The sequence below is a fragment of the Mytilus galloprovincialis genome, chromosome 1 (assembly GCF_965363235.1).
Source record: "Mytilus galloprovincialis chromosome 1, xbMytGall1.hap1.1, whole genome shotgun sequence".
NCBI classification, from domain to species: domain Eukaryota; kingdom Metazoa; phylum Mollusca; class Bivalvia; order Mytilida; family Mytilidae; genus Mytilus; species Mytilus galloprovincialis.
Window position 1 is genome coordinate 20533574 of NC_134838.1, and position 23075 is coordinate 20556648.

General features: G+C 33.1%; 1 protein-coding gene across 3 annotated transcripts; it reads left to right on the top strand.

Annotated features, from left to right (window-relative positions):
* The first annotated feature begins 1274 nt into the window (after nt 1-1274).
* LOC143068712 (glutathione S-transferase 1-like) lies at nt 1275-22567 on the top strand. Of its 3 annotated transcripts, XM_076242977.1 has the most exons (7): nt 1275-1595; nt 5454-6764; nt 13267-13463; nt 14348-14440; nt 18019-18134; nt 20328-20432; nt 22023-22567. In XM_076242977.1, exons 3-7 carry the CDS (start codon nt 13331-13333, stop codon nt 22191-22193), a joined length of 618 nt encoding a protein of 205 aa, XP_076099092.1. In that variant the 5' UTR covers nt 1275-1595; nt 5454-6764; nt 13267-13330; the 3' UTR covers nt 22194-22567. The 3 variants fall into 3 exon arrangements, with proteins under 3 accessions (XP_076099092.1, XP_076099097.1, XP_076099107.1); XM_076242982.1 differs by lacking the exon at nt 5454-6764; XM_076242992.1 differs by lacking the exon at nt 5454-6764 and having other exon boundaries at nt 1275-1568.
* Nucleotides 22568-23075: the final 508 nt, after the last annotated feature.

Sequence of the window (23075 nt, forward strand, 5' to 3'; positions counted from 1 at the left end):
ACCAGTTTTCGATTACAGTAGTCTTGCAAGGTAAGGATTACTAGTCCGTGTAGTTGTTTCTTTTTTGATGATGCCAACTCTCATAAGAGGGTTCAGAAAAAAATGCACTCGCGGCACTCGCCATCAACATAAAAATATACAAATCCCTGTCTTCGTTTTGATAAGAAATTATTTATGTAAAAAAATCATTAAGGCAATCAACAATTCCCTTCCTCCGCTAAGACCCCGTTCACACTAGCATTTTTTTAATCGATCTAATTTGAATCGATCTTAATAAAACCAGTTAGCGTTCACATTATCTTTAAGCATAACGATCTCTATCGGTCTAAACCGATCCACTGCGTTCACACTACAATTAAAAACGCAATCGATCTAACCTTTTTACCCGTAAAACTGTAAACATTGTGTATAAATAGAACTGATTTATTAAATTCATCTATTGATACTCTGACACACACACTTAAAAAAAGTTATTGTTTCTCCTGAATCAGAAGTTAACATTTTGGTACAGGCGTTTTCTTTAATTTTGAACCAAAATATCTGTAGTAACGAAGTTACAACACGACGAAGTATTGCGGTTCCTGAAAAGAAAAAAAAATCATCATAAGAAAAGAAGACACAGATTTCGCAAATCTATGCGATGGCGCAGACAAAATGTTTTCAGTTTGTTTTAAATGTCTGTAAACAGAGAAATATGGGTTATACAACGAACCTCTGAGATAGTTTTGTCGCTGTACATGCGCATGGGTTATTTTCGATTCAATCGTACTAGTTTAAACCGATCTCTGCGTTCACATTTAAAGTAAGATCGGTTTACTTTAGATCGATTCAAACTAAACTACCTCTTTTGGTGTTTTAGTTTAGACCGATTGAAGATCGATTCAAAGCGTTCACATTGGCTCTTAAATCGATCTAAAGTGAACCGGTCTAGTTTAAATCGATAAAAATGTTCTAGTGTGAACGGGGTCTTAAACATAATGACGAAGAATACTTGTGTTGAATATAACGATTTCCTCCATGATTAACAATCTAATGCTTTTTCACAGTTTTCTCTCGTCACACATTTTTATGTGTATATAAAAACCTTGTACAATAAAGTCTAAATCATTGAACGTTAACACATAACCCCATTTTATAATTTCGATAAATTTAATATAATTCTTCAAATACATACATTGAAATCAGAATATGCTTTAAAAACAACACTGTCCCTTATAATTGTTTTCGTGTTTGGTCAGATTTGATTGTTCTTTATTTTCAGCTTCAGTACTTTACATTAAACTAGTCACCAATTTATGGCTTTAATTACTAGTCACATGAGCTACGTTTTAACAGCGGGCGCCATATTGCAAGCATCAATGGGTTGTTTAACCACATAGCCAGTTATCACGCATTGTTGACTAGATTGATTGTCGATTCGGATGCATTTTGCGAGGAGCATGACTGTTCTTGGCACTTGTAGAATTCACTGAATCAACAGATACCCTCAGTGATTCCACGGTGCCAAACTAGAAATGTTCCACTGCGTCACGTGTGCTTCTGTTGTCGTCTGATTAGCAAAATTCCAGGTGAGGAACTTTACCTGTATAACAAACGTAAGTGTTAATTTTATTTTATTGTAAAATTTATTTTAAATCTCAAATTTTAATCATTTTCTTTTTCTTAATACAAATAACCTGTTTAGGAAATGCTATTTACTTTAGAAAGCTAGCATGTGTATATTATATGAAAGCTAGCTTTGACAGATCGATTTTTATCCAATTTTTATATTAACGTGTGTTAAATTTATACATTTAATCTCTCTCTAAAAGTGCAAACAACAATTGGTTCAATATTTGTATCATTAATTTTGCAAATGTAATCGCCATTATTACACATTGTACTGTCATCAGAAGGAAATCAATAACCGACGAACAATTATCTTCTCTTTCAGTTAAATCAATATGATGGTATAAGTAAATATAAAATCAAGAAAATTACAAAAAGGGCTTCACTGGCCATTGACAAATAAAACTAATTATGGAAAAACTCATAGGTTTATTTTAACAGAGTTATTAGCCTACATTGAGATGGCGTGAATTGAGTATCGATGCAGCATATGAATAAGTTCACTTTCTTGCAAAAATAGTTCACCTGTTTCACAATTTTTCAAATGATAATCAAATTAATATTGGTTGTTTGAACCTTGTTCCTTCCCGTTTGATAGAAGGCCAGACGTAGATATTAGATACATTTCAGTCGGCCTGAGTATCTTTTCAGTTAAATTTACGTATCTTGACTGTTGGATTTACCTTATTGCATATTGATGAACGGCCAATTGTTAATTCTTAACCTTTTAAAAAAGAACATTTAGTCTTATTATATTATCAGATAGTCAGTTGAACTCTCGATGTCCATGATATTTTCCCGATGGAAAAAGTGTATGCACAGTTTAACAAACAAAAATTATTTCATTATTTCATGCAAACGCAATGTTTTTAAAGATATACAAACGACAGTTTCCAGACAACCGTTTAGATGTCTGGAAACGGAATACACAAATAAATCAAAATCTGTTAAGGTACTTTTTATATATACATACATACAAGACAGTAGTAGGTACACGATGAATGAATGAACACCAATGTATGGGAAACACATAGAACTGGCTAAACAATTAACGAAGGAAAACATATGTATGGGAACACACAGAAGTGACTACACAATTAACGAAGGAACACCTACATGTATGTATGTATTGGAAACACATAGAAATGGCTATACTTTTTACGAAGGAACACTGAACGAATGAACACTTATGTATAAGAAACCCATAGAAGTGGCAACACAGTTAACGAAGGAACACCTATGCATGGAAAACACGTATAAGTAACTACACAATTAACGAAGGAACACCTATACAGGGAAAACACATAGAAGTGGCTACACGGTAAACAAATGAACACCTATGCATAGGAAACACATAGAAGTAACTACACAGTTAACAAAGGAACACCTATGCATGCGAAACTCTAGAGAAGTGGCTACACAATTAACACAGAGGAACACCTATGCATGCGAAACTCTAGAGAAGTGGCTACACAATTAACACAGAGGAACACCTATGCAGAGAAAACACATAGAAGTGGATACACAGTTTACGAAGGAACACCTGTGCATTGGAAACACATAGAAGCGGCTACACAGTTAACGAAGGAACACCTATGCATGAGAAATACATAGACGTAACTACACAGTTAACGAAGGAACACCTATGCATAGGAAACACATAGAAGTGGCTACACAGTTAACAAAGGAGCATCTATGCAGGGGAAACACATTGAAGTGGCTACACAGTTAACAAAGGAACACATAGGCATGGGAAACACATAGAAGTGGCTACACAATTAACGAAGGAACATCTATGCATGGGAAACACATAGAAGTAACTACACAGTTAACGAAGGAACACCTATGCATGAGAAACACATAGAAGTGGCTACACAGTTAACAAAGGAACACCTATGCATGGGAAACACAGAAAAGTAACTATACAATTAACGAAGGAACACATATGCAGGGAAACCACATAGAAGTGGCTACACAGTTAACGAAGGAACACCTATGCATGGGAAACACGTATAAGTAACAACACAATAAACGAAGGAACACCTATGCAGGGAAAACACATAGAAGTGGCTACAGAGTTAACGAAGGAACACCTATGCATGGGAAACACATAGAAGAGGCGACACAATTAACGAAGGAACATCTATGCAGGGAAAACACAGAGAAGTGACTACACAGTTAACAAAGGAACACATAGGCATGTGAAACACATAGAAGTGACTACACACTTAACGAAGGAACACCTTTACATGGACAGGATACAGTGGTGGCTACAGAGATAATGTAAGAACACCTATATATGGAAAAGATACAATGTTGGGTACACAGTAAATAGAGGAACACATATAAATGAACAATGCGCATAAGTGGGTACACATTTATTGAAGAAACACATATATATATTGAAAAGATTTTAAATTTTGTCCACGCTGTGCACAAAATAAAAAAAAATAAAGCTGAAAATGCACCAAATATTTATATTCAATATGAAAAATGTTCACAATGTTCTTTATAATATCCTCCATGGTATCCTATCCTTGAAGATCTGTGAAACAGTGAAACTGGTAGGATAACATGGAGGATATTATAAAGAACATTGTGAACATTTTGATATAGTTATAGACAAAATGTAAATATTCATATCGAATATAAATATTTGGTGCATTTTCAGCTTTATCTTTTTCTATATATCGAAAAGGCATAGTAGTGGATACAGAGTTGACGGAATAATAGTTTTATGGGAAATACACAGTAGTGAGTACACGGTTAATGCAGGAACACCTTTACATGGACAATAAATAGAGTGGGGTACATTGTAAATGAAGGAACAGCTATATTTGGCCAATATATAGAGCGGATACACGATTAAGGAAAGTATGCCTTTGTATAAAAACTAGCAGTGGGTATACGGTTAATGAAAGGACACCTATATATGGGTAAGAAATATAGCATTGGGTGAAAGATTTATGAAGGAAATCCGAAATGTTATCTAGAAATTCAAACCAACCGTTGATAAGCATGCAGTATAAAAATATGATTATTGTTGAAGAAACATATTTTATAGGTAGACACAAGTACTATCATAAACTGCAGCCTTAATTCCCATATACACGAATATAAATATCAAAGACTTTTTTTTTACAGATCTGAACAGTCATTGTACAGGAAAATATTTTATTTCACTTAAAATGTATCCGACTTAATCTTATTAAAGTAGGAACATATATATTGGTAGTTTTGTAAATCATGATATTAACAAAATTACAAAATGATAAACATCACGACACATAAAATGTTGTTTTGTTAGGAGTGTAAATGGATCCTTAATGTAGTATAAAAGGTCTTACAGGGGTAATTTAACTTTTTTTGTTGAAACATGGTTTTCTGGTTATACATATGTTTTCCGAGCCTGTAGTATTCGAGATGGAATAAGTCGTTAACTTGTTTTAGCTCTCACACGAAGGTTAATTAAGTTACATGTAGAATTTTCCTGTGGGAGACTCGGTTTAAATTAAACAAGAATACGTTGTTTAATTTGTAATGGAGTGAACAACAATTCGTCGATATCTGACCAAGTTCCCACCTGTAATCTCAGGTACAAATGTATCAACTAATCACCCACCTGTAACCACCTGCGTAATAATACATTTTACTTTCTAAAAGGAAGAATACATAATTCATCTGCATTGGTGTTATTGACATATTAATAATGAACGAAACTAATCTTATTGCCAACATTACCATGGTATTCTTTTGTCACTAGTTAAAGCTAATTACTAACAAATTGACACATAATATTCTGTAAAATCATTATCGCTTGTATTTCATTTGATTTCATATTTCAGTGTGAATGATATGATCAAAGATTTCCTGACATGCAAAGATAAATCTTGATCTGTATTTCCGGCATTCTTTTCTTTGTGGTCACTTTGAAGAGCACCCTTTTGGATTTATTGCTTTATTTGTTACCATCATGAATAATGCATGAATTGTTTCTAACATGGCGCTTAAGAAAACAAAAAGTAATCAACAGTGAAGATGGATGGCTGCTTAACGTCCAGCAACAAGTTAAATAGAATAGAGTTTGGGAACGGGACAACAACCCGATCAAAGAGCAGAAAATAGTTTAAGGCCACACATGTGTCTTTAACGGAACGATAATATCCCGCACCCGGAATCGGGCTTCAATAGGCACTTATTTTTTCATAATATATGCTAGTTCAGCGATATGGATGCCGTAATCAACTCCGAAACAAACAAATGAACCAAAATTATAAAAAAAAACACACAAGACTTACAAAGGCTAGAGGTTCCTGACTTAATTTAGGACTGCCACAAAAATGCGACAGAGATAAACATGTTCTATGAGATCTGAACCCGCTCCTATTTTCATATTCAATAAACGCACAGATACACTCAGTATAAAAGTAGACTGATGTTTAAAAAGGACACATAATAAACTCAACGAATAGACAACGATGAAGAAATAAACAAAGGACTACTAAAATTTATTGGCATGCCAGCTCGATACTTGAATTGAATTGATTGAAAGATTATGTCTTTGTCCTTCAGAAAATGGCACATACATTGCGGAACAGCAGCACATACCAATTTTTAAAGTCTTTAGTTTGCCCAGGCCCGTATCTCGTCTAATTGTTGACGTTAACGCTAAGATGTATAGATACAAATTTGGACCAAGACTGTCTTAGGAGTTGAAGTTTGCCGTGTAATAAAACCGCCGATTCATCCCGCTACTTTATTCGAAAGTTCATAAACTAAGTCAGAACTATGTCGAATGCAAATAGTTTCTAAGACGACTTTAAATACGTAAATTGACTTTTTTAGAATTGAGCTTGAACTAGTAGATTATTATATTGGTTGTGCCTTTTTGGCACAGTAGAACAAAAATATTTTCATGAAAATTATTACGTTTAGATTCAAGTGGTACCAATAACAACAAAAAAAAAAACCCCAAGACGATGTGGTAAAATTGCAGTATACATTTAGCTTGAGATCAACTATAAACAGGAGTTCGACATAAAGTATTTGATTGTATTTCCGACTTAAGCAGTCAAATTTTTCAGCATTTCCAATATTGCAACTTTTTAATTCCTGAAATTTTTACCACCGACTTCAATCCTAATATTGATTTTTTTGTAAGTTTCAAGTTTTTATTATTTTATTATCTTTATTCTTTAAGTAGCATGCAAAATTCCCCAGTCAACGTCGTCTTAATACGTGTTGACTATTTGCTTTAGGAGAAAAATTAATTATGCGTGGAATGTTAGTCAATATAAAAAAAACTCATGAACATACGATACACCTAGTTGCCATATAAAGAAGACGTCCAGAAGCAAAAAAATAAAGGCAGCAGTAGTATACCGCTGTTCGAAATTCATAAATCGGCTGAGGAAAAAAACAAACAAATCCGGGTTACAAACTAAAACTGAGGGAAACACATCAAATATAAGAGGAGAACAACGACACAACAGAAACACAACACTCAAATGCAACAAACATAGAAACGAACTATAATATAACAATGGCAATTTTCCTTACTTGGTACAGAACATTTTAAGAAGCCATACATCACCTGGTAGCAAAAAAGTCACAAGAAGCCTAGTATAGTAAAACACCACAATATACTAATTAAAGAGGAGATCTGATTTCGTTATGACAAGTCAGCGAGTAACTATAGATCCTGATTTTAATTAAATTGCTAATTGTCAAAAGCGATAAGACCCTAAGTAGTCAATAAGTCAACAAGAAGACCTGGCTGACAAAGTTTTCGAGTATAGAGCCCGGTTTTGAGAAGTTGGATGACTTGATTGAAGATGTATCAAACTTTTCTCAATTTTATGTTTCTTTTTGATAACAGTAGAGTAATTTCAAAATTCCCAGCGAGGATGTGAAAAGTAAAATAACAGAAATACCTAACTCGGAGGAAAAATTCAAATTGGAAAGTCCATTTTTCAAATAGAAAAGTCAAAAGCTCAATCACATCACTTGAAAATGTTTTTATTTCTTTCTGAAAGTTTGAAGATAGACATAGATATAAACTTATACCTTCCATAGGTAATACTTCTTAGTGTAATTGTCTTTATAAAAGAACTTATTAAAATTGAAAGGTTTTAGTCTGTTTCCATTCACATTCGAGTCAAGCTTATTTTGAGTATTAATTGTTTCCACAAACTAGACCTTCATGACTTGTAAATAATTTCCATTCTTTTCAAGCACAAGTTTGGAGTTTAAAGCTTGAGAATAAAAAAATACTGAAATCTGAGACAAATTTAAAACGAAAAGTCCCTTATGAAATGGCAAAATCAAAAGCGCAAACACATCAAACGAATGGAAAACTGGCAGATTATAGACTTGGTACAGACATTTCCTTATGTAGAGAACGGTGGATTAAACCCAGCTGTATAGCTAGCTAAACATCTTGCTTGTATGAGAGTTGCAAGGAATTTTAATATATCATCAACAATGTGTTGATTTTTGTTAGCTATTATTCGTGTGTTTCTTTGTCAATTGTGTTCTCCTATTTATTTATATTGTAGTCCTGTAATGTTGTGTTGTCATTTTAATGTTATATTTCACATGGCCATAAAAGAGGGAGGTTTGGCATGCCACAAAACCAGGTACAACCCACCATTTTTTCCTTTCAAAAATGTCCTGTACCAAGTCAGGAATATGGCCATTGTTATATTATAGTTCGTTTCTGTGTGTGTTACATTTTAACGTTGTGTTTCCGTTGTGTCGTTTGTTTTCTCTTATTGTTGAGTGTGAATTCACATTACTATAAGACGTGTCACGGTACTTCTCTATCCCAAATTCATGTATTTGGTTTTGATGTTATATTTGTTATTCTCAAAGGATTTTGTCTAATGCTTATTCCGTTTCTGTGTGTGTGTGTGTGTGTGTTACATTTTAATGTTGTGTCGTTCTCTTATATTTAATGCGTTTCCCTCAGTTTAAGTTTGTTACCTCGATTTTGTTTTTTTGTCCATGGATTTATGAGTTTTGAACAGCGGTATACTACTGTTGGCTTTATTAAACAAAACAAACGGACATAATAGGTAAAAATGTTTAAAAAAAAACATATAGGGATACAACAGTCATTATTGGGATATGATTTCAATCACTTTAAAAACAAAACAAAGAAAAACAAAATGGCATACAGACAAAGTACATCAACAAAACTAAAAGACAAGAATACAAAAATACCCACAGCACAACACATTGGCAGGATGCATAAGCACGATTCACGCCAAAAGCGTATTACAAAAAAAAAAAACTCGACAGTTAACAGTTATAATTAACATTGACAAATGAAAAAAAACACTATAATATGTTAATATAGGCCGATAAACAAATAACGTCAGCATCGATAATCTTTATGCCAAGACCTGTACTATTTGTGAAGTTGGTACGGAATATCTATCAAAGAGGTCTTGTTTGGTCTCTTCCGATGAACTTTTGTTTTACAGAAAAAAGGACAAGACCTCCTTTGACATAAACTTAGGTCATCTATTAACTTTTTAATCAGATTTATAAAGCCTGTGTAGCAGCTGCAAGCTCTTGAATACCGAATGAGTTGGGAAATGTATATCAAATATGCAGGTGAAGTTGGTATATTGCTAACTAAGATCGGGAACATTAAAATTTCAAAATTAGAAACGTCTCGTTTGTCATACATTCTGGTAATGAGAAGACCGCTTATATCAAATTCAATGTATTAATCTAAAAATGAGACAGGGGAAGCCGTGTCTTTTGTTTTTCTTAATATTTAGTTCTGGGGAATGAGTTAATGGAACCCAATTAGAAAAGTTTGTATCGTTACTGCAAAGAACATCATCAATATATCCGAATGTGGAATAAAATGACCTGGCTTCTTTTATCTTCTTTTTTTTTCATTGCCTGAAAAACTCAGACTAGTATGAAAATAGAAAGAGTTTAACAATGAGAGGATCACAGTTCGTTCCCATATGAATACCGACAATTTGTTGAAAACGTCTACCTCCAAATTCAACAAATATGTTGCCATCAAGAAACTCTACCATACTGATCACTTATTCCTATGTGTAGCAAGTTCGACCTTTTGTTCACTATTATCAAAATATGTCGTATGGTATTCCAAAGTATTAACTTTATATCATTTGCTACCATTTTAGATTTTGTCTTTAATACAATTTTTCATTAACATGGGGAACAGGGGTAGACAGGATTGAAAAATCAAGTTTTGATAGAGAGCAAATTTCAGAGAAAGATCAAGATTTAAACTTATCGAGACGTTATTTGGATTTTTTTAGAATCCACATAAGGTTAATACCACTACGAGAGTATTTGAAGCTTTGTCCACAGAACAATACCATGTTTATCATGAAGAGATGATAGACGTTTTACAGCTTATTTGTCTCTGAAAACGGACTTTGGTTGATATTTCACACAGTGCTTTAACTTATAAATTCGTCGTTTTATCAGAGACCTGATTGTTTTTACGCATTCTGAAAAGTGTTTAGTTTTAGCTTCTTACAGTTTACCCCATGCCCTGGTGTAGTCCTCAATGGTTATGGTTCCAATATATTTGCCCGGGTTCTCTTAACTTCAGAACATGAGATATAACCTTTCGGAGAGGTTCTACAATTATAATTTCAGTGGGAACAGTCACATGTCAGAGTGGTTTTATTTAGGTTTTCTACTAAATCATGTGACACTAGCCTAGGTGATGAAAAAAAAATTCCTATATGCAGTATTTTACTTTTGGGAAGTTACCGCTCTTTCATTGAAGATAGTATATAAATTTTTTTTAAACCTAAGTACTTATCAGTTATCAGTCAACTCCGATAAAACTAAAGAAAAGGAATTATTAGAAGCGAAAAACTTCCTAATTTCCTGTAAATAGTTAAAGGTACCAGGATTATAATTTAATACGCCATACGTTCGTTTCGTCTACATAAGACTTACCTGTGACGCTCAGATCAAAATAGTTATCAAGCCAAAAAAAGTTCAAAGTTGAAGAGCATTGATGACTGTAAAATTAATGGAGGGAAATGCGGGGTGTCCGTCATTGAAACAAACAAACAAGTAACTAAAAGACATAAGTCAACAAGTCAATAGATAGTTTTCAACATTTGACTGGTGTATTTACAATTTGACAAGAACTAAGTCGACGAGTCGTAGTACAAAAGAGACAAATTACCAAGGATAAGACAATCAAAAACCATAAGCCGATGAAAAAACCACGATCATGGGTTTTGAAAAATGGAAAACCCCAACAAGGCAAAGTTAGTTTTTGCACATGTAAAACGCAACGTTGTGCAACACGAAAATTCGACAAATCGAGTTCGTGAATAAACTCATCATCGATACCAGGATTAAAAATTTTATATTTACCAGACGCGCGTTTCGTCTCCAAAAGACTCATCAGTGACGCTCGAATCAAAAATGTTTATAGGGCCAAATAAAGTACGAAGTTGAAGAGCATTGAGGACCAAAATTCCTAATCCCTGCCCAACAAGTGGCATCCGTCGTGTTGCACAAGTAAAACATCGATGGAAAGCTGCCATAGGTTATCGGTACCTTTGATAACTATTTACACCATTGGGTCGATGCCACTGCTGGTGGACGTTTCGTCCCCGAGGGTATCACCAGCCCAGTAGTCAACACTTCGGTGTTAACATGAATATCAATAATCTTGTCATTTTTACAAATTTCCTGTTTACAAAACTTTGAATTTTTCGAAAAACTAAGGATTTTCTTATCCCAGACATAGATTACCTTAGCCGTATTTGGCACAACTTTTTGGAATTTTTGATCCTCACTGCTCTTCAACTTTGTACTTGTTTGGCTTTATAAATGTTTTGTAGACGAAACGCGGGTCAGGCGTACTAAAATTATAATCCTGGTACCTTTGATAACTAATTATGTCACAATTCAGTAAAAGTAAACTGGAATGTGGGCACGGTACAAGGAATATATAGATCGGCATATTTCAACTTAGACTTGCTACAATTCCCTTTCTATTATTTCTCTCTTACTAATTTATATGTTTACTGATAAGTGCCAGTCTACTGATTGACCTTGGAGAGTATAATTGTAATCTCCTAGTTATAGCAGTAAAATTATTAAAGGGGCAAAATTGAAAAAAAAAAAAAAAACATAATTAGGAAGGGACATGTAGCAAGTCTAATTTCAACTGTAATTCATTTATTTGTGAATGAAGTAAACAAAGTTTTGAACCAACAGTCAGCATAAAATTGTCCAATTAAACAAAAACACATAAGATATTACAGATGGAAAAAACGGACGAGGTTCCTTATGATAATCTCTCTTGTATATATAATAAAATTAACGGTACCAATTTTCTTGCACCAGATGCGCATTTCGACAATACATGTCTCTTCAGTGATGCTCGTGGCCAAAATATTTGAAATCCAAAGCTTATATAAAAGATGAAGAGCTATAATCCAAAAGGTCCAAAAAGTATAGCCAAATCCGTGAAAGGAATCAGAGCTTTGCATGAGGGAGATAGATACATCCTTTCATACACTATTGTAATTGGAAACGGCTATTAATCTCACTGGTTTCATATGCATTCATCGAAATAATCTCTGTTTCACGAAAACAAGCTAAATACAGCATTCATGTTTTCCGTTATATACATGGAACGAAAATACAAATACATGTTTTAATCATTAATTAACAAACCTTACGACTGAACTCTCGGGTCTCTGCAAAAAAGAAACAGGTCGTAGGAAGGATGGATGTTCTGTACCATCCTTAGTTTTTGTGTTATTTGATTTAACCTACCTTTATATCTGCTCATTTATCCATAAGTTTAACTAAATAGCTTACTAAGCTTAACAACCCTTAACGAACACCTGGTAACAGTTAAAGTATTACTATTGGCCTTTCAAAGATATATCAAAATATTATGAAGGGCTAGGTTGACTTGTAATTTCAGGGAAGTAATGTGTGTTTACACTTGAAAGTTATATTCACATCAGAAGTAAAAATTTCTGACAAAACAGAAAAAAAAAAATATTTCATTTGAATGTCATGTGATATCATGAGATAGATCAGTGTTATGTTTGCAGGTCAGATTTTATTACCAGATAAATGGCAAAAGATTTAAGAAAAAAGCCCCTAAAAACCCTTCTCTACAAAACAGTGACGCTGCATTTGGTTTTTTTCATCATTTGTTTCTGAATGAATTTATAGGTCTCCAAAGATGAAAACTAAAATGATGTTTGACACCCAGAGGTTATATCAATATCTTCTAATTGGAGGCATGTATCAAAAATCTTAGACATTATTTTGTAGATTGCATATGGCCAATTAAAAGGATGAAAACAGATTTTTGCTACGATTTGACCGGGCTGTGCTATTTTCATCCATATGGGAAGAGCACTTTTTAGTAGTTTTATGATATTTTTTTTTAATCGGTTATACCAAAAATGACTTGAGATTAAGAAAGAGTAACATTTAAGCTTTAAAATGAGTTAAAAATTTAAAAACATCCATTGAGTTGATTTGGAGAAATTTATCTTTAATGACTGTTGATTGGAGCCATAAAACTCTGATTGTAGTACTAAATCATTCTGTATATGAACGTTCAAGGTCACGAATATTATTGATGAATAAATTATTTATTTTTAGCTGGTGAAGAATTTGTTTTTTACTTGTTTAATCTGCAAGTGTGAAAAGAGGGGAAAATAGAAATATGCCATCGTACAAATTGTCATATTTCAAAAAACAAGGAAGAGGTGAACTAGCTCGATTGATGTTTGCTGCGGCTGGCAAAGAATTCGAAGATGAAAGACTAGAAGGGGAGACATGGCTATCATTCAAACCAAGTTAGTATAAATATTTTATAATTAAGAAAATTAACAAGATATCATTCAATGTATTTAAAAAGCTTGCGTTTATCATGCTTTACATTAAAATAAGATAACATTGCCGAAGTAGTAACAGATAAATCGTGGTGGCATGTTTAAGAAAAAAAAAACAAGAAAAACTGCAAAAGGCAGGGCAGATATAAGGAAGTAAAATGCATTTTGTGTTGAAAAAAATTAACACTTTTCTGCATTTTCGTATCGTTGCAACAGAAAGGCTTACACACAAACTATGATGGGTAATAAGTTATTGGACGCTGCAGGTCAACAATTGGTATTAAAACACAAACACAAGAAAACCCTTTTACCGGCTATCACTACGACGGATGCAAATCTGCGTTTCAAAAGTTTGAAATTTGGACAGAAGAATATTGTCCGCACTTAATCACATTTATTTTCAATCATTGCAACGAACGATTGTTCTTTTTTTGAGACAATGCTGCATGACTGTTTTCTTTTTTTAACGATGCCAACGCTGGATTATCCTCCATCTGTCTCCTATTATTCGACATTTGCAGGCGAGACAAAATCATGTGAGAGACCAATCGGTCAAATGCTGTTAAAATGATTAACTTGTATTATAATTCTCTATGATCACTTTTTAATTGCCATATTACATTTCAAATATTCGAAGTATCGCCATCGTTATTAAGAGTACATGTACATTTTGAAATTCAGATGGCGAACATTAAAAAACTTTACAAATAAAGACAAAGGGAGATAACCGAATAATAAATACATTTGTGTACTATAGGTTAAAGTTAGAAAATACATGTACAATCTTTACTCCCACAATGCTTTCAAACACATTTGCTCAATAACAATTATATAATTTGTCGTTACAGAAACACCATACGGTCAGATGCCAGTTTTGACAGTAGACGGGACAATGATCAACCAGAGTGGTGCCATTTCCCGATATCTAGCTCGAGAATTTGGTTAGTTTAGTTTTCCTAATTCCTCTTCCCATCTTTAATTTCCTGATCTATGTAACAACCGTTTCTATAATTAAAGATTGTATAACCATATTTGTATAAACTGCCTTTAACCGAATAAATTTTATTATTAGACAATTAAGAGGCCAAACAAAATGGCTAATCCTACTATCTCTTCTATCATACATGTAATGTTTTTGAAAGCTATTTAATAGATACACAAAATACGAAAACAGCATAACTGACCAGCAATCTAAAACCTAAGAGATTGAACGGAAGATTTTATTAATTGATTTTTTAGGGGCATAAATAAAAAAACGAAACAACAGAAACACTGAAGTGCAACAAAAAACCAAAACGATGCAACACAAAATGCAAAATGCAACACACACAGAAAAGAACTATGAAATAACAACTGTCATAACACAGGCATATTTCAATACTGGAGTCTGCATCTCTTGCGAGACAGTGTTTCGCCACTCTACAGGTTATCTGAGAGAAGAAAATGTATTACTGTATTGTTGAATGCAGGGTTAAAGATCTGCCGATATCTGTAAAAAGAATTGGTAAATTTTGTTTGATATTCGTCCAATGGAAAACATTTCATGGACATTCAAGTCGATTAAATTTTACTTTAACATGCCGGTTATATACTTAAAATTGAGAAAGGAAATGGGGAATGTGTCAAAGCGACAACAAACCTACCATAGAGCAGACAACAGCCGACGGCCACCAATGGGTCTTCAATGTAGCGAGAATTCCCGCACTCGTAGGTGTCCTTCAACTGGCCCCTAAAAATTATGTATACTAGTACAGTGATAATGGACGTCATACTAAACTCCGAATTATATACAAGAAACTAAAATTAAAAATCATACAAGACTAACAAAGGCCAGAGGCTCCTCCTTCGGCGGGGTTAAACATGTTTATGAGATCTCAACCCTTCCCCTATAAATCTAGCCAATGTAGAAAGTAAGTGCATAACAATACGCACATTAAAATTCAGTTCAAGAGAAGTCCGAGTCCGATATCAAAAGATGTAACAAAAAAAATAAATTAAATGACAATAATATATAAATAACAACAGACTACTAGCAGTTAACTGACATGCCAGCTCCAGACCTCAATTAAACTGATTGAAAGATTATGTCTTCATCATATGACTATCAGGCACAATCCCTCCCGTTAGGGGTTTAGTATCATACTATCATAAAATAAATGAGAAGAACATAACCCGTGTCATGCCAACAACTGGTTTTTTTTTTTTTTTTTTTTTAAATAAATGTGTTTAGTTCCGATGCAAAGACCCTTTAAATAAATCAATATTAAAGCCAAACTATGCAATCTTTAATGACCTGAAAACAATATCGTAACTATATCCTTTCTTAATAATTCTGTTTACAGGTTTTGTAAGCTTTTAAGGTGAGTATTGACATTTTTGTTCTTTGTAAAGAATATTACCATACAAAATTGGATGTGAAATACCTGAACGTATAAGATATCTGCATGTTGAGTTATATTTACGAATTATTTCCTTATACCGGTGATAAAATTTAGTAAATGTTTTGACAAGTTTGTGATATCGAAAACCTTGGTGTAATAATTTTTCAGTAAAATATAAATTTCTCTTGCTAAAATCTAATACGTTGTTACATACACGGGTGAATTGTACAAGTTGAGATATATAAACACCATAAGATGGTGACAAGGAAACGTCACCATCTAAAATTGATAATTAACGATAGAAAATGAAAAATCATCTCTTTTATCATAATTTTTTGTATTAAGCTTCCCGTTAATGATGTAGATATCAAGATCGAGGAAAGGACAGTGGTCATTGTTAGTATTATCTTTATTTAAAGTAAGTTCAACAGGATAAATTTCTTCAGTATACATACTGAAGTCGTCATTATTGAGAGCCAATATATCATCCAAATATCTAAAAGTATTGTTAAAGTTTTGTATCAAATGTTGTTTCGATGGGTCTTTGCTAATTTTAGTCATAAATTGTAACTCATAACAATACACAGTTAGTCCCCATTGGAATTTCAATAACTTGACGATATACGGAATCTCCAAAGCGAACAAAAATTTTATCAAGTAAAAATTCAAGCGCATATATAGTATCAAAGCATGTCCAATTGACATAGTTCTTTTATTTGTCTAGACTGTCACTGAAACAAACTGTGGAGGGCAACATTTATAATTCCAGTAGGCCATGTACGGATCAATCAGAGTTGTTGAAAAAAGTAAAATAGCAAAAAATACCGCAGTCATAGGAAAATTCAAAACGGAAAGTCAATAATCAAATGGCAAACTTAAAAGCTCAAACACATTAAACGGAAAAAAACCCTGTATATACCTGACTTGGTACATGCATTTTCCTATGTAGAAAATGGCGAATTGAACCTGTTTTCTTAGCTAGCAAAACCTCTCACTTGTATGATAGTCGCATAAAATTCCATTATCTTGACAAAAACGTGTGAACAAAACATCAATGGTAAAAATGTAAAAAAAAAAAAAAAAATACAGTAGTATGCAACATTGTGTTATAACCTTAATCACAATACAAAAAACCAAATATGTCAACAAAGATAAACAAAACGGCATATAGAAAAAGCACATCAGCTTAAACTAAAACATGAAAACAATGTCGGGATGTATAAATACCGAGGCACGTCAAATGGATATTACCTAAAATAGTCTAAAGGGTAAAGGAAATAATTTACACAGACAACAAAAGAACAGTACAACACATAACAAAGATAAGCAACGCCAGTACCTAGAATCTATACCTAAAGACCATTGTGTATTGTTTGTGAAGTGGTAAGGACTATTTATCAGCAAGGTCATTGTACCTTCCGATCAACTTCTTTTGAAAAAATACGAGACGTTCTATGGCCTAACCCTGGATGTCTCAAGACGAACATATATATCAACGTCCTCGTTCCAATAGGATAGGCTACATATTTGGAGGGATCGTAAATGTTGTCACTTTTTTATATAGATATAGGAAGATGCGGTGTGAGTGCCAATGAGACAACTCGTCATCCAAATAACAATTTAAAAAAGTAAACCATTATAGGTCAATTTACGGCCTTCAACACGGAACCTTAGCTCACACCGAACAACAAGCTATAAAGGGCCACAAAATTACTAATGTAAAACCATTCAAACGGGAAAACCAACAGTCTAATATATATATATAAAATAAAAAAAACGAGAAACGAGAAACACGTATAAATTACATAAACAAACGACAACTACTGTACATCAGATTCCTGCATGATATAATCGGAGACTGTATACAAGAGAAGTGGACAGTTTCGATAATGCAGGTTTAACTCTAAGCTGCTGAGAACGGCATTCTTAGTTATCGTTTTTTTTTCACCTTTTACAAAAACATCCTATCCTTACAATACTAGAAATTGTTTTCCTAATTCAAATCATCAGTGGCATTTATTCAGTGATGATTATTAAGAAAGTGAGTAAATTGAGTAAATTCTTTGTATTAAAATTACTCGTATCACAATCTTAATACTTCTTGTGACAATGTTCAAATAAAAATTTTATATATCTAGGTTTGTACGGTATGACTAATATAGAGAATACTACATGTGACATTTTTCTGGAAACTATTAACGATGTCATTCAAGATATGATGAAATACTATTATGCGCAAGATGAAACAAAGAAGGTAAGTTATAAAGAATGATACAAACGAAGACAACAGTAGTATACTGCTATTCTAAATTCAGAAATCGATTGCGAGAATACACATACGAGTTACAAACTAAAACCCAGGGAATCATCAACTATAAGCGGAAAATAACTGAAACACTGAAGTGCAACAACAAACAAACACCAACATACATAGAAACGAACTATTTGATTACAACTGTCAAATTCCAATTATGAGTTGATCCCTTCCAAATATCATAATGATATGTAACTGTCCTACTCCGACTGGTGTGTTTTGATTCGTCATAGACCCTCAAAGTAGTTCAGGTTACCCATTTCTGTCAAAATTTTGAGTTTTTGAAATTCTAAGGCTTTTCTACCTCAGGAATAGATTACCTTAGCTGTATTTGTCAAAATTTTTAGGCATTTTGGTCCTCAATGCTCTTCAACGTCGTACTTTATTTGGCCTTTTTAACCTTTTGGATTCGAGCGTCACTGATGAGTATTTTTGTAGATGCGCGTCTGGCGTATAAACAAAATTTAATCTTGGTATATATGATGAGTTTATTTACTACCACTGGGTCGATGCCACTGCTTGTGGTGTTTTAATTCCCCGAGGGTATCACCAGCCTAGTAGTAAGCACTCCTGGTATCTATGATGAATTTATTTTCTTAGGTGTATTATATAAATCGAAATTGTGAGCTGAATCATTTGCACAATTAATGTCGATTGTAGACTTCTAATAGTTTCTGTTGATTTATTCACAACCTTTTCAAACTTGGTTCTTACAAATTGTATACAAATCTGTCTACTGTTGAAAATTGTACGATGCACTCTCGATTTCTCAAGAGTATTTGTTGTTCTGAATACACGTTTCAATTTATATCACCAAGTAAATAACAAACACGTAAGTTGATGCACTGCATTTGCACACAAAAAGATAATACACATAACTTAACCAATAAAGATTTTTTGTTCCAAAACTCCGTTCATAATGATTGAAACTTGAAAAACCCATTTCAGGGGGAATTTTGAAGAACATTATCGTTTTTGTGGTACATGTATGCAGTCATTTCTCACTCACCACAAATCGGTTCATATAAAACAATGTATTTTGGTGTGCAGATGCATCTTATCATGTGTCAGAAAGTGTAAGTTATATGTTCCATTTTTAATGATTCAAAAAACTTCACATAGTAGTAATTAATCTTTTAATATCTACAGCGGGTTTGATATTGTCTATGAAAGATATATTTGGTTCCGAACACAAGACTTTGTTGCTCAACTTGATTATTGAGCTTAACGCATTTTAATGTTGAAGTATTAAACTTTGCAAGATTACTTCTTTCTCCTTCAAAATAGAGCTTGTATTGAAATATAATTTCGGATTTTTTTTAATATAATAGTAGAGGAAAGATTTGGTATATCAATTAATCAATATCACTCCATTTAATAAAAACATAGCAAAGGAACACCGCTATGATTGCTGGTATTCCATTTAAAAGTCACAGTGTTGCTTTCTAATGCAAAAAAATCTCACCGCACTGCAAGTGCAAGACGGTCCTAGCACTAGTATTATGTTTTATATACCATGGAATAATGGCCTTTTCCTGATTTTTTTTATGTGCAGGAATCCTAGATTTTAGATTTTACTCCTACCTTCGCATTAACAATTTGATAGGGAACCTTTGCAGCACATGGTAAATTATTCACTTATGTTTTTGGTAAAAGATACTTGGATACCAGCTCAAAGGGGAACACATAATAGGTTAAAGGCTAAAATAGACTGAAGCATGACAGGTTTGAAGGTTTAGACATATTTTACAGTGTGTTTTATTTAATATTTCTTTGACAAACTATCGAAATAATTTTCTTAAAGAAACATAACTATGAAGACAACATTTATTTCCAAGCAAACACAGTTCATCTCAAATGAGGTTCCAGAAACATGTATGGGGTTATCGGGGAAGGTTTTTTTAAAGAGATTAACAATCTTACAAACATGAAATCGAGTTTCTTTCCTCTCTCCATTAATATAGAATAAAAACGTAAGAAACAGAAAAATTAAAGGGTAATAAAATATCAACAAAACAAATATAGAAACATGTGACAAATGATCATTACATCTTGAAGAAGGAACAATTGTTTTCTTGTAAAGTCATATTATTTAATGTTGCAATCAGTTTATGGAACAAAAATATTTTATAGGCTGAAGCATTTAAAAGTGTACAGGATAACACAATACCTAAGTTCTTGAAGTACATAACAACGATTTTGGAGGGAAATGGCAACACATACCTCGTTGGCTCTGAAGTAAGTTAACCAGAATTTAAAATTTGAAAAATAATGCAATGTCGTAAAGCTTGGACTTGTGTATTGAATTAGAGACATTTTACAAAATAGTAAAAAAAAATATATATTACTTTACTCTTTAATCTGTGTTGAAAGTAAAAACATGACAAAAAGTTCAACACATTTGCATTTACACAAATGCGACGTTGAATATTGTGAAGAACCCAAAATGGTGAAAGTAATAAGTGAGGGATCAGTGTGGTCAGCTATAGTTTAAAAGAACCATCGTTTTAAATTATTATATTTTGGCTAATGACCATTAATTAAACAACGATTTTAGAAAGTCTCATTAATTCGTCTCAAATTTAACCAAAACAATGATCTTCTATTTTGAGTAAACACATTTTTGTTCTTTTTTCGGCGGGATTTAGACCCTTGCTTCTGTGACATCGTTGCACCACCGCCTGTTTTATTCAGTATCCAAGACCACTCGACCAATGATGTTATATAACAATATAGCTTTCTTACTTGGGTAATGCCTTTCATCCTTAATTGGCTTTATCTAGGATTGTATAAACACAGTACATTCTGTTTAGTGGCAATGTTTCTTCAGATCAGATATGTTTTGTCTGTCGTAAAGAATGATAATGTCATTACCACGCCGTCACATGAAATTATAATTTTATTATATAAACATGTGAAAACTTAACGACAGACGTTCTCCATCGGATAACTCGTGGTTATACAAGGCTGACATCATAATATAAAAATGTATATAACTCGTCTCATATTCGCCCCAACAATATTAGATCAGCTTTTTTAAGTCGAACCCCTGCGTCTATGAGATCGTTGCAACACTGCACGTATTGTGTCTAGCGGTCTAGACCACTCGACCAAATAAACTTTATAAAAGTTAGTCGAGTAATGCCTCTCTGTGTAAGAATTATCTAGGATAACACAGTACATGTACAGAAGGATGGTGTTTCTTTCAGATCAACTACGTTTTGTTTATTTGTTGTAAATAATGGTTATTCTAACAAGTGTTCCTTTCTCAAGTAATTACTTCGTTTGATAAATTTATCTTTCACTATACATATTGATATTGCAGATAACAACAATTATTATCCTGATTCAGAGTAATTTCTCGCAATTTGATTGGCTGATATTGTCCTAATAAATTTCAGTATATTTTTATCACCTCCATTGGAATTATCTCCCTTATTTATTACGTCAATTGGAATTATCTCCCTTATACCATTGACCTAATAAAAAAAAATTGAGTTGCTTTATAGTGCTATTTTTAAAAAAAAATCACAGTTTCAGATTAAATATCTATAATATGTTTGATTGATATTGTCCTCAAATTGAATTTGAATATAATAATATGTAAAATAACAAAATCAGGATAAATTCGTTACACAGTGTTCAATTGTCCTAATACGGAATTTATCGGGTCAATGAAATTCAAATCGGGTTCGACTTCGCCACACCCGATATGAATTCGCCTCACCCGATATGAATTCGCCTCACCCGATATGAATTTTATTGACCCGATAAATTCTCGTAATAGGACAATTGCACACTGTGTAACTAATAGTATTACCTTTACAGCCTACAGTAGCGGATATTGCAGTATTCGATATTTTGGACCGATTTATAGCTGATCCAACAACATATCCCGGTTTATTGAATGCTTACTCGGCTGTACAGAGTCTTTTCGAAAGAGTAAAGACAGTTCCAAACATCAAGAAGTATTTGGATGGTCGGCTAAGTGATGGATAGGTGTCATTGTGTATTTATATTCTTATTTTGTTTAAAGCAATACATTTTTATTATTGTCTACAGATATTTGTACTATAGGTATAAACCTGTTATCGGTATCTGATGATGACGGAAAAATTGACTTTTTACCAATCACTGACATATTATAAAATACATCATAACTGTTATAAAACAAATTAATTTGTTAATATAATTTGAAGATAGACATGGATATGAATGTATACCTTCCACTAAATTGTGTAAAAAAAAAGTAGATACTACTTCTTAGTGTTTTTGTCTTTTATAAACAACTTGTTCAAATGGGAAGGATTGAGTCTGTTTTCATTTACAATTTGAGGTTGACTAATGTTTATTATAGACCTTAATGACTTGAAATGTGGCACGGTGGGTATGGTTGTCCTGCGAGAGAACGTTCTGTGCTGGTGATTTGGTCCTGTCAGGTGCTGGTGGGTCCTGATTCTGTGCTGGTGGGTTTGTTTACATTGTATCAGAACGGCAATAAAACGACTGTTATGTTGCTTAATTTTTCTCTGATACGTCATAAGTACCATGCAAAGTATATTACAACAATATTATATTGCAAAAGTCGTGCAAGTTCGTTAAACGGAATTGTCCTGACGCAGTGCTGGTGATAAGAAAAACGGTCCTGGTTCTGTGCTCCTATGTCCTGGTTCTGTGCCTTTATATTTTAGTTAAAAGTGGCATATATTCAAGATCATTGATGCTGTACTGTTATTGGCTAATTAACTGTTGTCTGCTTTCTTGAAATTGACATTGTTGTGAATCTGATTACTGTTATTATGAGAGAAAAAATACCCCTATATTTTTATTTTTTTTTAAATTAACTGTAATCTTATTTATTGGCCTGTTAATGGAACCCTT

What these genes read in the sequence shown, in the direction of transcription:
- LOC143068712 (XM_076242977.1), top strand. Translation starts at nt 13,331, where the DNA reads ATGCCATCGTACAAATTGTCATATTTCAAAAAACAAGGAAGAGGTGAA. An exon ending in ATGGCTATCATTCAAACCAA is followed by an intron (nt 13,464 to 14,347) that starts GTTAGTATAAAT and finishes TTGTCGTTACAG; the next exon opens with AAACACCATACGGTCAGATG. An exon ending in CATACCTCGTTGGCTCTGAA is followed by an intron (nt 20,433 to 22,022) that starts GTAAGTTAACCA and finishes TTACCTTTACAG; the next exon opens with CCTACAGTAGCGGATATTGC.